The 18,388-nt window shown below is 46.2% G+C and overlaps 1 protein-coding gene across 1 annotated transcript in view; it reads left to right on the plus strand.

Moving 5' to 3' along the window:
• Positions 1-15,188, plus strand: part of RPS6KA4 (ribosomal protein S6 kinase A4) — a 50,854-nt gene extending 35,666 nt beyond the window's left edge. Inside the window, exons 12-17 of the mRNA XM_067472434.1 lie at positions 554-647; positions 803-973; positions 2,647-2,838; positions 4,209-4,368; positions 4,749-4,912; positions 8,109-15,188. Coding sequence (XP_067328535.1) covers positions 554-647; positions 803-973; positions 2,647-2,838; positions 4,209-4,368; positions 4,749-4,912; positions 8,109-8,357 — 1,030 coding nt within the window. The 3' untranslated portion in view covers positions 8,358-15,188. The remainder of the gene's footprint in view (positions 1-553; positions 648-802; positions 974-2,646; positions 2,839-4,208; positions 4,369-4,748; positions 4,913-8,108) is intronic.
• Positions 15,189-18,388: the final 3,200 nt, after the last annotated feature.

The raw sequence follows: 18,388 nt of genomic DNA on the forward strand, positions 1-18,388 counted from the left end.
CATACAATATATTATATTATTAGCATAGCACAATATTAATATTATATATTACTATATTGTACTATACCACTATGCTACAATATTATTGGAGCCCCCGGTGGCACAGTGGGTTAAAGCACTGAGCTGCTGAGCTTGTTGATCGAAAGGTCGCAGGTTCGATTCCGGGGAGCGGCGTGAGCTTCCGCTGTCAGCCCTAGCTTCTGCCAACCTAGCAGTTCGAAAACATGCAAATGTGAGTAGATCAATAGGTACCACTCCGGCGGGAAGGTAACGGCGCTCCATGCAGTCATGCCGGCCACATTACCTTGGAGGTGTCTATGGACAACGCTGGCTCTTCGGCTTAGAAATGGAGATGAGCACCACACCCCAGAGTCAGACATGACTGGACTTAATGTCAGGGGACTACCTTTACCTTTATATATATATATGTGTATGTGTATATATATATATATATATGTATATATATAAATATATATATAAAATATATATCAGTGCATGGCTTTGCCATACCCAAATGGCTGTGTTTCTAACTCCATCCCACCCCTCCACCCAGAATGGAAGTGAATACGCAGCGAGAAGTGGCCGCCTTGCAAATCTGCGAAGCCCACCCAAACATTGTCAAGTTGCACGACATCCATCATGACCAGGTGAGTGAGTTTGCTCTCTTCCTCTAAAAAGGCAAAAAACCAAAAACAAAACCACCAGCAGCACACACACCCTGCCCCTCCTCCCCCCCCACCCCCACCCCCCACCCCATACACACACAGTTCCTTAAATTTTTGGTCCCTTCCCTTTTTCCTAGTACCATACATATCTGGTGATGGAATTGCTCCGAGGCGGGGAACTCCTGGACCGCATCAAGAGGAAGCAGCACTTTAGTGAGTCTGAAGCCAGCCAGATTATGCGCAGCCTGGTCTCTGCCGTCAGTTTCATGCACGACGCCGGGGTCGTGCACCGCGACCTTAAGCCTGAGGTATGTATGGAAAAGAGGAGGGGGGTGTCTACTGAGAGAGCTTGTTCAAAGGCATCGGAGAGCTAGGATTTGCAGAGGGTGCTCCCCCTGTATCAGACACTACTAAGGCCCCTTCCACATAGCTGAATAAAATCCCACATTTTCTGATTTGAACTGGAATATATGGCAGTGTGGACTTAGACAACCCAGATATTGTGGGATTTTCAGCCTTGATATTCTGATTTATATAGCTTTGTTGCAGATTAAGTTCTTTCTGGTAATTTTTTTTATTATTGGGAAGGCTTGTCAAGTTTGATTTTGGGTTAATTTTTATTTTGTACTAGCCGTCCCCTGCCACGCGTTGCTGTGGCCCACATGGGGGTTCTGTGTGGGAGGTTTGGCCCAATTCTATTGTTGGTGGGGTTCAGAATGCTCTGTGATTGTAGGTGAACTATGAATCCCAGCAACTACAACTCCCAAATGTCAAGACCAGTATTCACATTAGGGCATATTGAGTATTAGCGTAGAGTTTGGTCCAGATCCATCACTGTTTGAGTGCACAGTGATCTCTGGATGTAGGTGAACTACAACTCTAAAACCAAAGGACACTGGCCATCAAACACTTCTAGTATTTTCTGTTGGTCATGGGAGAACTGTGTGCCAAGTTTGGTTCAATTCCATCGTTGGTGGGGTTCAGAATGTTCTTTGATTGTAGGTGAACTATAAATCCCAGCAACTACAACTCCCAAATGACGAAATCAATTTTTTTTGAGTGAAGGACATACATTGGGTTGTTAGGTGTCTTGTGTCCAAATTTGGTGTCAATTCGTCCAGTGGTTTCTGAGTTCTGTTAATCCCAGAAACGAACATTACATTTTTATTTATATAGATTAAGTGTACAGTTAGGCTGTTTTATATTGTTTGATGTGTCCTGTTTTGATGTAATTTGCTAATATGTCACTGAATGTTTGCCATATGTGTTGGAAACAGCTCTGAGTCCCTTTGGGGAAATTCATATAAATTATTATTATTATTTGAAACACAACAAGATTAGTCCACAGCAAACAAGGTCACTCTGCTGGCTGTTGTATTGGATTACATGTCAGAAAATTCCCAAGTGTCTACGACTGTGTGATGTATTGGCAAATAATGCATGAAGATCCCAGTAGGGTGTCCTTTTGCAGCTGGCAGATGGTAATTTCATCAGCGTTGATTGTGTTTAAGTGCAGGCCAAGGTCTTTAGGCACTGCACCCAGTGTGCCGATCACCACTGGGACCACCATGACTGGCTTGTACCAGATTCTTTGCAGTTCAATCTTTAAATCCTTATATTACTATTATTAAATTCCTATTATTATTATTATTATTATTATTAGGCTGTGATTGTGTCTTTCTGCATAGACTGGATGATCCTTACAATCTCTCCCAACTCTCAGATTCTATAATAATGAAAACAATAATAATAATATTTTATGATGCTGATGGTGGTGGAGATGGAGTCTCCTTTTCTGGAGGTATTTAAGTAGAGGCTGAATGACTTTGATTTTGTCTTCCAGCATGGCAGGGAGTCTCTTCAAAGTCTTATGATTCTATGATAATAACCTTTGATAATGATGATGGTGATGCTGGAATCTCCTTCTGTGGAGGCAGAGGTCTATTGAGAAGTCTCATTGCTCTGTGTGCTCCTCTCTCAGAATATTCTCTATGCGGACGAATCCGAAGGGGCTCCCGTGAAGGTGATTGACTTTGGCTTTGCCCGCCTGCGCCCTCAGAACTCGCAGCCCATGCAGACGCCCTGCTTCACCCTGCAGTATGCCGCCCCTGAGCTCTTGCGAGACGGGGGCTACGATGAGTCTTGTGACCTCTGGAGCCTCGGGGTTATCTTGGTAGGTGAGACGGGGCAAAATGCTCTTTCAGGAAGGAATGGGAAAGCAGGCTTAGGCTTGTATGTATGTAAAGGGTTTCTTCCAGACACAGAGTGGATGAATGGGTGGATAGATATGTAGATGAGTGGATGGATAGATGGATGGATGGATGGATGGATGGATGGATGGATGGATGGATGGATGGACGGACGGATACATGGATGGATAGATAGATGCATGGATGGATGGATGGATGGATGGATGGACGGACGGACGGAGGGATAGTGGATGGGTGGATAGATACATAGATGAGTGGATGGATAGATGGATGAAAGGTTGGATGGATGGACAGACGGATACATGGATGGGTGGATGGATAGATAGATAGATACATGGATGGACAGATACATGGATGGGTGGATGGGTGGATGGAAGGTTGTAGATGGATGGAAGGTTGGATGGATGGATGGATACATGGGTGGATGGGTGGGTAGATGGATAAATACGTGGGTGGATGGGTGGACGGACGGATGGATAGATAGATGAGTGGATGGGTGGATGGATGGATGGATGGATGGATAGATAGATGGATGGATGGGTGGGTAGATGGATAATACATGGATGGAAGGTTGGATGGATAGACAGATACATGGATGGGTGGATAGATATGTAGATGGATGGAAGGTTGGATAGAAGGACGGATACATGGATGGGTGGATGGATGGATAGATGGGTGGATGGATGGATAGATGGGTGGGTAGATGGATAAATACATGGGTGGATGGGTGGACGGATGGATGGATAGATAGATGAGTGGATGGGTGGGTGGATGGATGGATGGATAGATAGATAGATGGGTGGGTAGATACATGGGTGGAAGGTTGGATGGATGGACAGATACATGGATGGGTGGGTGGGTGGATAGATGAGTGGATGGGTGGGTGGGTGGATGGATGGATAGATAGATACATGGGCGGATGGATAGATACACAGATAGGATGGATAAGTGGATACAGTCATTGATTGTTAGATGAATATAAAGATGGCTAGATAGATGGATAAATAGATAGATCTATGGATGGATGGAGGGATAGATAGATAGATAGATAGATAGATAGATAGATAGATAGACAGACAGACTTTTATTTACATAGATGATACTATTCTGTATTTCATACCTTTTCATCATGGCCTTGGATTTGTACAATAAACATATGGATTAATATGATGCAAAACCAGCCTGAAAGAAAATACTTTTGCAAAACCACACGATTCCCATCCTGCCAGGCTGGCAGAGGAACAGGGAAGGGTGTTCCTGCCCCAAATGGCATCTTGCCCAGTGCCTTTCCTGTGTCCTGACTTCCCCGCTCCCTTTCTTCCCTCCTTTGCAGTACACCATGCTCTCCGGACAGGTCCCATTCCACAGCAGCCAAGATGGGAGCGCAGCAAACCATGCGGCTGAGATTATGCACAAGATCAAGGAGGGCCGGTTTTCTTTAGAGAGCGAGGCCTGGAAGAATGTGTCCGAAGAGGCCAAGGAACTGGTGAGAGGTGAGGCTGAGAAAGATCCTGGGGGGAATTATCGGAAGGAGGCATAGCTGAGATAAAGTGGAATAAGGGGGACTGGGCTTCACTGCAGAGCTTACAGAGTTTACTTCCTCAATTTAGTTTCTTTTTGGGCTCTGAGAAAACTACAAGGGGTTTCAAAAAAGAGGGACGCAATTTGAAACCCAAATCACCCCCCGCCATACAGGAAGACACCATCAAAGCCCTCCTGACAGATGGCCATTCAGGTCATTTCCCATTTCAAGGGTCTGTGAAACACTCTCGAAGTAGGACATTGGATGTTGGGTCTCCTTGGTTTGTCAGGAAAGTGAGTTTTCCTTGCATGTTTGGATGGCTAATGGATCCCCCGCCCGCTTTTTGACCAGGCCTCCTCACCGTGGATCCTGCCAAGCGGCTGAAGATCTCCAGCCTGCGCTACAATGAGTGGCTGCTGGACGGGAGCGCCCTCTCCTCCACGCCCCTGATGACCCCAGACATCCTGGAGAGCTCAGGGCCTGCCGTGCGTACCGGCGTCAACGTCGCCTTTATGGTGAGCCAGAAACAGGCATTCAGCAGTGGTGGATTGGACAGTATGGGGAAGGAGGACCTCCAAACTGGTGGGACTGCTTTGCGACTGTGGCCCACAAGGACCACGGGAGGCAGAATTTATCTTGCCACATCATAATAGTAATAATGTTCTATTTCTTTAATTGTAAGATTCCCCCTGGTGGTGGAGCAGGTTAAACTGCTAGGCTGCTGAATATCTGGGGAGTGGGGTGAGCTCCCGCTGTTAGCCCCAGCTTCTGCCAACCTAGCAGTTCAAAAACATGCAAATATGAGTAGATACCGCTTCTGCAGTTATTGTTACTGTAGGTCCTTGTGGGTTTTTTCGGGCTATATGGCCATGTTCTAGAGGCATTTCTCCTGACGTTTCGCCTGCATCTATGGCAAGCATCCTCAGAGGTAGTGAGGTCTGTTGGAATTAGGACAATGGGTTTATATATCTGTGGAATGGCTGGGGTGGGGCAAGGAGCTCTTCCTTGCTGGAGCTAGGTGTGAATGTTTCAACTGATCACCTTCATTACACATACAAACAATCTACAAACCCACCAAGAAAATCCAACAAATGCTACGTTCAGCAAAGGACAAGAGGGATCCTCTCACCTCTGCAGGAGTCTACCGTATTCCATGCAGCTGTGGACAAGTCTACAGAGGGACCACCAAACGCAGCAGCATTGCCCAGACACGAATCAAGGAACATTAAAAGGCACTGCAGACTAAGCCAGCCAGAGAAGTCAGCCATAGCAGAGCACCTGAGGAACCAGCCTGGACACAGCATATTATTTGAGAACACAGAAATGCTGGACCACTCCAATAACCACCATGTCAGACTACACAGAGAAGCCATTGACATCCACAAGCATGTGGACAATTTCAACAGAAAGGAAGAGACCGTGAAAATGAACAAAATCTGGCTACCAGTATTAAAAAACTCTAAAATTATAACAGCAAAACAGCAGAGAGGAAACAACCAGGCACATCTTAACACCTCTCAACAGGGTATTTTCCCAGGCTCAGCCAAGCCTTCAAATGCTAATGAAGGTGATCAGTTGAAACATTCACACCTAGCTCCAGCAGAGAAGAGCTCTTTGCCCCACCCCAGCCATTCCACAGATATATAAACCCATTGTCCTAATTCCAACAGCCCTCACTACCTCTGAGGATGCTTGCCATAGATGCAGGCGAAACGTCAGGAGAGAATGCCTCCAGAACATGGCCATATAGCCCCAAAAAACCCACAAGAACCTAGTGATTCCGGCCATGAAAGCCTTCGACAATATATTGTTACTGTGCTTATTAAAATGTTATTTTATGACTGCCTTTTTTTTTTGCTTATTTTGGTGATGTTGCTGTTGTTTGTTGTTTATGTTTTGATTTTATTGCTGTAATATGTTGTCTGGGCTTGGCCCCATGTAAGCTGCTCCGAGTCCCCACTGGGGAGATGGTGGCGGGGTATAAATAAAGTTTATTATTATTATACAGCTCGGAAAACTCACAGCCACCCAGTGATTCCGGCCATGAAAGCCTTTGACAATACTGTTTCCAGTCTCTGTAACAATCACCTATTAGGGCAGTGTTTCTCAACCTGGGGGTCGGGACCCCTGAGGGGGTCGCGAGGGGGTGTCAGAGGGGTCGCCAAAGACCCTCAGAAAACACAGTATTTTCTGATGGTCATGGGGATTCCATGTGGGATGTTTGAGCCAATTCTATCGTTGGTTGAGTTCAGAATATACTTTGATTGTAATGAACTATAACTCCCAGCAACTACAACTCCCAAATGTCAAGATCTATTTTCCCCAGACTCCACCAGTGTTCACATTTGGGCATATTGAGTATTCATGCCAAGTTTGGTCCAGATCCACCATGGCATGAGTCCATAGTGCTCTCGGGATATAGGTAAACTACAACTCCCAATGGTCAATGCCCATCAAACCCTTCCAGTGTTTTCTGTTGGTCATGGGAGCCAAGTTTGGTTCAAATCCATTGCTGGTGAAGTTCAGAATGCTCTTTGATTATATAAATCATATAAACTATAAATCCCAGCAACTACAACTTACAAAATCAATACTCCCCCAACCCCACTAGCATTCACATTTGGGTGTATTGGGTATTTGTGCCCAGTAAATGAACATGCATCCTGCATATCAGATATTTACATTATGATTTATAACAGTAGTAAAATGACTGTTATGAAGTAGCAACGAAAACAATGTTATGGTTGGGGGTCAGCACCACATAAGGGACTGTATTAAGGGGTCACGCCATTAGGAAGGTTGAGAACCACTGTATTAGGGCAAGGTTTTGAAACGAGAGCCAGTTCTTGACTCTCATAGAATCATAGAATCAAAGAGTTGGAAGAGACCTCATGGGCCATCCAGTCCAACCCCATTCTGCCAAGAAGCAGGAATATTGCATTCAAATCACCCCTGACAGATGGCCATCCAGCCTCTGCTTAAAAGCTTCCAAAGAAGGAGCCTCCACCACACTCCGGGGCAGAGAGTTCCACTGCTGAATGGCTCTCACAGACAGGAAGTTCTTCCTAATGTTCAGATGGAATCTTCTCTCTTGTAGTTTGAAGCCATTGTTCCGCGTCCTAGTCTCCAAGGAAGCAGAAAACAAGCTTGCTCCCTCCTCCCTGTGGCTTCCTCTCACATATTTATACATGGCTATCATATCCCCTCTCAGCCTTCTCTTCTTCAGGCTAAACATGCCCAATTCCCTAAGCCGCTCCTCATAGGGCTTGTTCTCCAGACCCTTGATCATTTGAGTCGCCCTCCTCTGGACACATTCCAGCTTGTCAATATCTCTCTTGAATTGTAGTGCCTAGAATTGGACACAATATTCCAGATGTGGTCTAACCAAAGCAGAATAGAGGGGTAGCATTACTTCCTTAGGTCTAGACACTAGGCTCCTATTGATGCAGGACAAAATCCCATTGGCTTTTTTTGCCGCCACATCACATTGTTGGCTCATGTTTAACTTGTTGTCCACGAGGACTCCAAGATCTTTTTCATACCTACTGCTCTTGAGCCAGGCATTGTCCCCCATTCTGTATCTTTGCATTTCATTTTTTCTGCCAAAGTGGAGTATCTTGCATTTGTCACTGTTGAACTTCATTTTGTTAGTTTTGGCCAATCATCTCTCTAATCTGTCTCTTCTTCTTCTTCTCCGCGCCTTTTCCCCAGGCCTTCAACAAGGGCAAGCGTGAAGGCTTTTTCCTGAAGAGCGTCGAGAACGCCCCACTCGCCAAGCGGCGCAAGCTCAAGATGTCCAGCACTGGTGCCGAAGCCCGTCGCAGCAGCAGCAGCAGCAGCTCTTCCTCTTCCTCCTCCTCCTCCTCCTCCTCCTCTTCTTCCTCCTCGGCCGCCTCGCCCCGTCCCCACAAAGCCGCCAAGGCCCCCGCCGCCCTCCTTCACCACGACCCCAAGTCGTAGCAAGAGCAGGAAAGGGATCCCACGCTAAAAGGGGCAGAAGGGAAGTGGGTATTTATTGTCTGTGTTGCTGTTTTGGGGAGACCAGCGTTCTCCTCCGTGAATATTTCCCCCCAGTTCCCTCCTTGCCTCCCTCCCTCTTTTCCGAGCTCATATCCATTCTCTTGGCGGGGATCTGTTGTTTTTCTTGTGAAAGTGGAGGAAACTCTCTGTAAAGCACAAGCGGATGTGGCTCTTTGGAGATCCCATTCTCGAGAGGCCCCATTTTTGCCCGCAGGAAGTGACAGGAAAACCACACTTTTGAAAATTGCCAAAATTCAGATGGCTGTTTGAGGGAACAGATGCCACCGTGGGGGAGGGAAAAGTCAGATGATCAGAAGGCAATAATAGTTTGCTGCCCCCTCCCCTTACCCAAGTTCAGGGCCCAGGCGAGCTACCAAGAGGTCTGGGTAAGAGAAAAGGTTTCCCCTTGACATTAAGTCCGATTCTGGGGGGTGGTGCTCATCTCCATTTCTAAGCCGAAGAGCCGGCATTGTCCATAGATGCCTCCAAGGTCATGTGGCCAGCATGACTGCATGGAGCGCCGTTACCTTCCCACCGGAATGGTATCTACTGATCTACTCACACTGGATCCCCCGGTGGCGCAGTGTATTAAACCCCTGTGCCGGCAGGACTGAAGGTCACAGATTCGAATCCTGGGAGAGGCAGATGAGCTCCCTCTATCAGCTCCAGCTCCTCATACGGGGACATGAGAGAAGCCACCCACAAGGATGATAAAAACATCAAATCATCCGGGTGTCCCCTTGCAGACAACCAATTCTCTCACACCAGAAGTGACTTGCAGTTTCTCGAAGTGCTGGCAGGACTGAAGGTCACAGATTCGAATCCTGGGAGAGGCAGATGAGCTCCCTCTATCAGCTCCAGCTCCTCATACGGGGACATGAGAGAAGCCACCCACAAGGATGATAAAAACATCAAATCATCCGGGCGTCCCCTTGCAGACAACCAATTCTCTCACACCAGAAGTGACTTGCAGCTTCTCGAAGTGCTGGCAGGACTAAAGGTCACAGATTCGAATCCTGGGAGAGGCAGATGAGCTCCCTCTATCAGCTCCAGCTCCTCATACGGGGACATGAGAGAAGCCACCCACAAGGATGATAAAAACATCAAATCATCCAGGCGTCCCCTTGCAGACAACCAATTCTCTCACACCAGAAGTGACTTGCAGTTTCTCGAAGTGCCAGCAGGACTGAAGGTCACAGATTCGAATCCTGGGAGAGGCAGATGAGCTCCCTCTATCAGCTCCAGCTCCTCATACGGGGACATGAGAGAAGCCACCCACAAGGATGATAAAAACATCAAATCATCCAGGCGTCCCCTTGCAGACAACCAATTCTCTCACACCAGAAGTGACTTGCAGTTTCTCAAAGTCGCTCGTGACACGACAAAAAAAAATCTACTCACACTTGCATGTTTTCAAACTACTAGGTTGGCAGGAGCTGGGGCTACTAGTGGGAGTTCACCCCTTTCCCTGGATTCAAACCACTGACCTTTTGGTCAGCAAGTTCAGCAGTTTAACCTGCTGTGCTACCAGGATGCAACATATCTCTACTCTTAATTTCAGCCTGCTAGAGTGGCAGAAGCTGAGGCTAACAGCGGGAGCTCACCCCACTCCCCAGATCGGGAGGGGAATTATTTTCATTACTTTTTGTGTTATTTTAATTAAAAGAGAGGAAGTACACCCATTTTAGACTCCCAAGTCCCAACAGTGCGGAGGTGGAAATGTTCTCCTATGGAGGACCTCTTCCCCCTTTTCGTTGCCTGACTCCTGTGTTGGCTTTCTCTGCCAAACACGTTAGCTATTTCCTTATCTGGGGGTAAAAAGGTATAGACAGTGTCATCAGCATCATTACTATTAATTAAGTAATCATATAACACTGTGAAGAGCTGTGTACCAGGATTAAGAACTTCACTTTCTTAATATGTGGGAATATGTAAGTTCTGCTTCAGAGTTTAAGAGAAAGAAGGGTTAAGCAGCCAATTAGAGAAGGATGAAGTGGGTTTCTAAGCAGCGTTTCTCAACCTGGGGGTCGGGACCCCTGAAGGGGTTGTGAGGGGGTGTCAGAGGGGTCACCAAAGACCATCAGAAAATAAGTTTGGCTCAATTCTATCGTTGGTGGTGTTGAGAATGCTCTTCCCAATTATAGGTGAACTATAAATCTCAGCAACCACAACTCCCAAATATCACGGTCTATTTTCCCCAAATTCCACCAATGCTCACATTTGGGCATATTGAGTATTCCTGTCAAGTTTGGTCCAGATCCATCATTGTTGAGTCCACAGTGCTCTCTGGATGTAGGTGAACTACAACTCCAAAACTCAAGGTCAGTGCCCACCAACCCTTCCAGCATTTTTTATTGCCCATGGGAGTTCTGTGTGTCAAGTTTGGTTCAATTCCATCCATGGTGGAGTTTAGAACTCTTTGATTGTAGGTGAACTATAAATCCCAACAACTAAATGACTTTATCAATCCTACCCCCCAACCCCAACAGGATTCAAATTTGGACATATCGGGTATTGGTGCCAAACTTGGTCCAGTGAATGAAAATACATCCTGGATATTAGGTATTTACATTATGATTCGTAATAGAAGCAAAATGACACGAAAATAATGTTATGGTTGGGGGTCATCATAACATAAGGAACTGTATTAAGGGGTCGTGGCCAGAGTAAGCATTTGCCGTATAGTTGATTTTGCCCAGGGGCGCTCTTGAGGCGCTCTTGGGGGAAAATAGACCTTGACATATGCGAGTTGTAGTTACTGGGATGTATAGTTCACCTACAATCAAAGAGCATTCTGAACTCCACCAATGATGGAATTGAACCAGATATGGCACACAGAACTCCCATGACAAACAGAAAGAGTTGTAGTTACTGGGATGTATAGTTCACCTACAATCAAAGAGCATTCTGAACTCCGTCAATGATGGAATTGAACCAAATATGGCACCCAGAACTCCCATGACAAACAGAAAGAGTTGTAGTTACTGGGATGTATAGTTCACTTACAATCAAAGAGCATTCTGAACTCCACCAATGATGGAATTGAACCAAATATGGCACACAGAACTCCCATGACAAACAGAAAGAGTTGTAGTTACTGGGATGTATAGTTCACCTACAATCAAAGAGCATTCTGAACTCCACCAATGATGGAACTGAACCAAATATGGCACACAGAACTCCCACGACGAACAGAAAATATATATCAGTGATTTTGGGGGGGGGGGGGGGGCACCAAAATACTGTTTGCTTACAGTCGAAAATTACCTAGGGTAATTACCTCTGGTCGTGGCATTTGAAAGGTTGAGAAACACTGCCCTAAGGAGAGAAGACTAGATATATAGGAACAGTTCTTATTTCTTGGAGGCTTTGAAACAGAGGCTGGATGGCCATCAGTCGGGGGTGCTTTGAATGTGATTTTCATGCTTTTTGGCAGAAAGGTTGAATTGAATGGCTCACGAGAATCCAACTCTGGGATTCTATTATTTTTGCCTAGGGAAATGGAGGGAATGGGGATGTCCAAAGGGAGGGAGAGAGTATATTTTTAAGAGAAACCATGTTTTTTAAAATATATGTGTATATATATATATAGATATTGAAGGCATATATGGGGCTATAGGCGGTGAAATTGCTTCTCACGTTGGCTTTGAAATCTTTTCTGTCTTCTCTGTCCAATGTGATAAAATGCAGAGGGGGAAACTTGAGGATTGAAAGAGGGAGTGGTGTCAAGTGTTGGGTTAGAGATGCTGGAGAGGAGACCCAGGTTCGAATTCCTGCTCGCTGAATGGCCTTGAGGAAGTCACACTCTCTCAGCCTCAGAGGAAGCCTCTCTGAACACATTTTGCTAAGAAAACCCTGTTATATAGAACTTGAAGGCACACAACAACCATTTAAATCAATCTTTTTTTTCTCCAAATGGCATCTGAACAAAAACACACACAAACAAGAACAACTTTGAAACTTCACAATTTTTTTTGCTCAGGATTCCGATTGGGAACACTCATTTTTTTTGCTTGCAGTCGTTTTAACTCTCGACCCTTTCCAACATTGGGATTGTAGAGACCTACAACATCCGTGGCTATGGAACCGAAACGAAAAATCTTGTTGATTTTTATACCACGTTTTGATATAAGTTCTGTCCAAAGAGTCCAAAGATTGATGCATTCTTGACTTTTTTTTTTTGTCCAGCAGTTTTTGCAACTGAGCCGTTGAAGGTGGAATGGAATAAAAGGAAAAAGGGCTTCCATGGCCGGAATCACTGGGTTGTTGTGTGTTTTCCGGGCTGTATGGCTATGTCCCAGTAGCCTTTTCTCCTGACATTTCGCCTGCATCTACAACCTCTGAGGATGCCTGCCATAGATGAAGGCGAAATGTCAGGAGAGAATGCTCCTGGGACATGGCCATACAGCCCAGAAAACAAACAACAACCCAGAAAATGGTATGTTTTGTCACTTTTAGTGAGGTGTGCCTCTGGAATTGTAGATTCAACACCCCAGAGAAGGGGAAATTCAACAAATTGATTTCATGCATTGCCTGCCGGTATCCACTCCCAGTCATTTTACGTTTCTAGTGTACCCATTGTATTGATACGTTCCAAGTAAATCTGCACCGTTTATTCAGTGGGAAGAAAAAAAAATCACTCTCCAAACTGGATAGACCTGATTTAATTAACCCAGTGGTGCAATGGGTTAAACTAGGTATGGGCAAACCCAAGCCCCTGGGCCAGATTCGGCCCCTTGGGCTCTTTTCTCAGGCCCTCCCCTCTCACCATCCCATCCTTCCTTCCGTCTCTTTCATTCCACCTTCCCTCCCTCCTTTCACCCTTCCTTCCCTCTCTCTTGTTTTTCTTTCCTCCTTACCTCCCTTCCCTTTCTCCTTCCATCCTTTTCCTCCTTCCTTCCTTGCCTTTCCTCCCCTTTTGTCTTTCCTTCCTTCTCTTTTCTCCCTCCCTCAATTCCCTTCCACTCTTTCGTCCTTCCTTCCTTGCCTTTCCCCCTCTCTTTCCTTCCTTTTTGTCCTTCCTTCCTTCTCTTTTCTCCCTCCCTCAATTCTCTTCCCCCCCTTGCGCCCTTCCCTCTTTTTTTCTTTCCTCTTTACCTCCCTCCCTTTCTCCTTCCATTCTTCCCTTCCACCTTTTCGTCCTTCCTCTTTCCTCCCTTTATCCCTTTCTCCTTCCTTATCTTTCCTTTATCCTTCCCTTCCACCCTTTCATCCATCCATTCCTTTTCTTTCCTTCCCTCCTTCTTTCTCCTTCCCTTATCCTTCCTTCCCTCCCTTTCTTTCTCCTTTCCCTTTTGTCTTTCCTTCCTTCCCTCTCTCCCTTTTTCTCCTTCCATCCTACCTTTTCGTCCTTCCTTCCTTGCCCTCCCTCCCTCTATCCTTTCCTTCCCTTTTGTCTTTCCTTCTCTTTTCTCCCTCCATCAATTCTCTTCCACCCTTTCGTCCTTCCACCCTTTCATCCATCCTTTCCTTTTCTTTCCTTCCCTCACTCCTTCTTTCTCCTTCCTGTCTTATCCTTCCTCCCCTCCCTTTCTTTCTCCTTTCCCTTTTGTCTTTCCTTCCTTCCCTCTCTCTTTTTCTCCTTCCATCCTTCTACCTTTTCGTCCTTCCTTCCTTGCCTTCCCTCTCTCTATCCTTTCCTTCCCTTTGTCTTTCCTTCTCTTTTCTCCCTCCATCAATTCTCTTCCACCCTGTCGTCCTTCCCTCTTTTGTTCTTTCCTCCTTACCTCCCTCCCTTCCCTTTCTCCTTCCATCCTTCCCTTCCACCTTTTCGTCCTTCCTTCGTTGCCTCTTTCCTCCCTCCTCTATCCCTTTCTCTTTCCTTATCTTTCCTTTATCCTTCCCTTCCACCCTTTCATCTATCCATCCTTTCCTTTCCTCCTTCTTTCCTTCCTATCCTTCCTCCCCTCCCTTTCTTTCTCCTCTGTCTTTCCTTCCTTCCCTCTCTCCTTCCCTCTTCCCCTTCCTCCTGTTTGTCCTTCTCTCTTTCCTTCCTTCCATCACCAGGCAGCCAGTGCTAGCATTTGACCCACACGTTAGGAAGTTTGTCCATGCCTGGGTTAAACCCTTGTGCCAACAGGACTGCTGACTGAAAGGTCTGCGGTTTGAATCCCAGGAGCGGGGTGAGCTCCTGTCTGTCAGCTCCAGCTTCCCATGCGGGGACATGAGAGATGCCGCCCACAGGACGGTAACACATCTGGCCATCCTTGCAGATGGCCAATTCTCTCACACCAGAAGCGACTTGCAGTATCTCAAGTCGCTCCTGACACGAAAAAAAATGGGTATTTGTCAGGGAAATGTTACTTAACAGGTCTCAAGTCCCACTCAAAAAACATATCCCCTCCATTACAAGTCCCTTTTCAAAACAGGATGTAGCAGAAATGTGTGACCCAAGGAGCCTTTGCCAGCCGCTCCCCTTCCTTCACACTTTGTACCTGGCAGCTGTTTTATTTGGGGAGCAAAAGGCCTCCCCTTTCCTTGGGCAATGGAGTATCTGTGTGTGTGCGTGTATGTATATATATATATCCGTGTGTGTCTGAACTGCCGCATCCCCTCCACTCTTTATGCCGAAGAGGTGGCCCTTGTGGTCTCTTCCAAACCTATGATTCTACGAAGAAAGGCAGGAAGGAGCGAGTGGCTGGAGGGTCTCCTCTTTTTAAACTGTTCCTCTAAGCAGCACAAACAGCCAAGAACAGCCACCCAGGGCTCCTTCTCCATGCAACCAAACCATTGTGTATTTTTTATTTTGAAATAAAAATCACCTCTGAAGCACTGCGCTTGCCTTTCTTTGGGAACCCGAGACTGTGTTGTCCTAATAATGTCTCCTACCTTTGTATGCCTAAGAAATAGGCCTTATTATTATTATTATTATTATTATTAAACTTTATTTGTACCCCGCTAGCATCTCCCAAAGGATTCGATGCGGCTTACACAGGCCGAGGCCTCAACACACAACACAACAGTACAATCTAAGCAAATCAAATAATTAAAAACAGAATAAAGCAAAATAAACAACAGGCACAGTACACTAAAACACAATAAAACTGGGCCGGGCCAGAGATTAAAAGTGCTGATGTGACAGGAGGTGTATATGGGGCTTCTAGGGCAAGTGCAATGTGCGATGTGCAGCAATCATTGGTTCTGATAAAGTGCTTATGGGACTTGGTAGTGGAGATTTCCTAATCTGGGAAGGCACATCGGAAAAGCCAGGTCTTCAAGTTCTTTCTGAAGACAGCCAATGTAGGGGCCTGTCTAAGGTCTTTGCAGAGGGTGTTCCAGAGTGGGGGGGCTACCACGGAAAAGGCCCTGTCCCACGTCTCCGCCAAGCGCGCTTGCAACGCCGGTGGGATCACGAGCAGGGCCTCTCCAGATGACCGAAGTGAACATGTGGGTTCGTAGATGGAAATGCGGTCACGCATTGCAGTAGTCCAATCTGGAGGTGACCAAGGCATGGACCACTCCGGCCTTAATAGTTCCCAATGTAGGAATTTTCTATTCCTATGGAAAGGAGGCTCTCAAAACGCCTGCGACTGTACCTCGCGAAGGCGGATCTGGCCAGGGTGGTCCATGCCTTAGTCACCTCCAGATTGGATTACTGTAATGCACTCTATGTGGGGCTGCCCTTGAAGACGGCTCGAAAATTTCAATTGGTCCAACGGGCGCCAGCCAGGTTATTAACTGGAGCGACTTACAGGGAGCGGTCTACCCCCCTGTTGTTCATTTTCCGGTCCCAATTCAAGGTGCAGGTTCTTACCTACAAAGCCCTGAACAGTTTGGGACCCTCTGCCTGCATGAACGCATTTCTGTATATGAACCCACACAATCTCTTCGATCATCTGGAGAGGCTCCTGTCCCCTTCGCAGGCGTGATTGGTGGGGATGAGGCTAACAGCAGGAGGTGGCCCCCCGAATCTCTAAGGTGGCCCCCCGAATCTGGAACTCACCAGGTCCCCCTGATGGCACAGTGGGTTAAACCGCTAGGCTGCTGAACTTGCTGATTAAAGGGTTGCAGGTTTGAATCCAGGGAGCAGCGTGAGCTCCTGCTGTTAGCCTCAGCTTCTGCCAACCTAACAGTTCGAAAGCATGCAAATGTGAATATTTATTTACTTACTGTATTGTATACCGCTCCTCTCAGCCCTCAGGTGACTTTGAGGCGGTTTACAAGGCAAAATTCAATGCCACAAAGTACAAGAACAATTTAAAAACATTAACATAAGTAAAATCATGACAGCAGCAATAAAACACAAGTCTTGTTCAATAGATCAAAAGGGACCGATCCAGCGGGAATGTCCGACTCTCGGGGTTGGTGCTCATCCCCATTTCTAAGCCAAAGAGCTGATGTTGTCCGTAGACACCTCCAAGATCATGTGGCCCGCATGACTGCATGCCGGCCACTCCATTACCTTCCTGACGGAGTATTTATTTATCGTGTCAGGGGCAGACCAAATAGTTGCATTGCATTTTTTAACAAAACAAACAAACAAAACACAAAGTTTGCAAGCTTGGTAGTTGATTAAATTTCCTTTGACCAGTAACTGGCCACTTGGAGTCCCTCTGGTGTTGCTGCAAGAAGGTCCTCCATCGTGCATGTAGCAGGGCTCAGGTTGCATTGCAGCAGATGGTCTGTAGTTTGCTCTTCTCCACACTTGCATGTCGTGGATTCCACTTTGTGGCCCCATTTCTTAAGGTTGGCCCTGCATCTCGTGGTGCCAGAGCGGGAAAGGCACTGTTCAGTGCCTTTCCCGATGGAGTGGTACCTATTGATCTACTCACATCTGCATGTTTGCGAACTGCTAGGTTGGCAGAAGCTGGGACTAACAGCAGGAGCTCACACCGCTCCCCAAATTTGAACCTGCAACCTTTCAATCAGCAAGTTCAGCAGCTCAACTGTTTAATGGGGGCTCCTGAAACAACAAAATGGAACAACAAAAAATATTGTATACCCCGAAGCATTGTGAAATCACATATATTAGAAGCCAGCTCTTTCTCTCTTCTTTCTTTTCCTTTTCACCACTGGGCCACAGCAACGGCCCCCTCTGTGCTTGCATTTCTTTGGTAACCCGTAAATGTGTTGTCCTAATAATTTATCCTACCATTGTATGCATAAGAAGTAATGGGCCTTAATACAGGGTGAGACAGCATAACTTCCTTTTTTCAAAACTTAATAAAACCCATAGTATGAATCAGAAAAAAATATAATATAGGCGCATACCTAAAGTTTTGTTTTACGTAGTTTTGAAGATCAAATTACCGGTAGGTAGGTCACGTCCCCCATTCTCCATTGACTGAGTAAACCGATTTCTGGCGTTTGTCATGACTCTTGCCAGCATAGCAAGCGTTATGATGGCAATTTCTTCCTGGATGTTGGTCTTCAAATCTTGGAGGGTCCTTGGACAGTTCACATAAACACAGGATTTCAAAAAAACCCCCATAGAAAAAAGTCACAAGGGGCCAAATCTGGAGAGCGGGCCGGCCACTCCAAATCCGCTCGAAAAGTAGGCCTCAACGGCAAAAGCACACTCCTCACTGTTCCAACGCATGATGGCGACTGAACTGTGTCCGGACAAAACTTTATACTCTCGAATGAGACCACTAGCAGTCCGCTACATCTTCAACCAACTTAATGTCTTGCATTTTAAAAAAGGAAACTTCCTGGTTAAAATGCTGCCTCGCCCTGTCGTTCCCAAGGTGGAATACTTCCTCTTCCTATGCAAAGGAAGCTCTCAAAATAATAATAAATAATAATAAAACTTTATTTGTACCCCGCTACCATCTCCTCAAGGGACTCGGTGCAGCTTACATGAGGCCAAGCCCACAGTACATAAAGAAACAAAACAGTTTAACAAAACAGTTAAAATAAACTCAAACACAGAAAAATACACAATAACATCCTGTGTTGGATGGGGCCGCACTCCCCGCAGGTTCGCAGGTTCGGTGTGACCCTGGACTCATCGCTGAGCCTGGAACCCCAGG

The sequence above is a fragment of the Anolis sagrei genome, chromosome 12, assembly GCF_037176765.1.
Source record: "Anolis sagrei isolate rAnoSag1 chromosome 12, rAnoSag1.mat, whole genome shotgun sequence".
Classification (NCBI taxonomy): Eukaryota; Metazoa; Chordata; class Lepidosauria; order Squamata; family Dactyloidae; genus Anolis; species Anolis sagrei.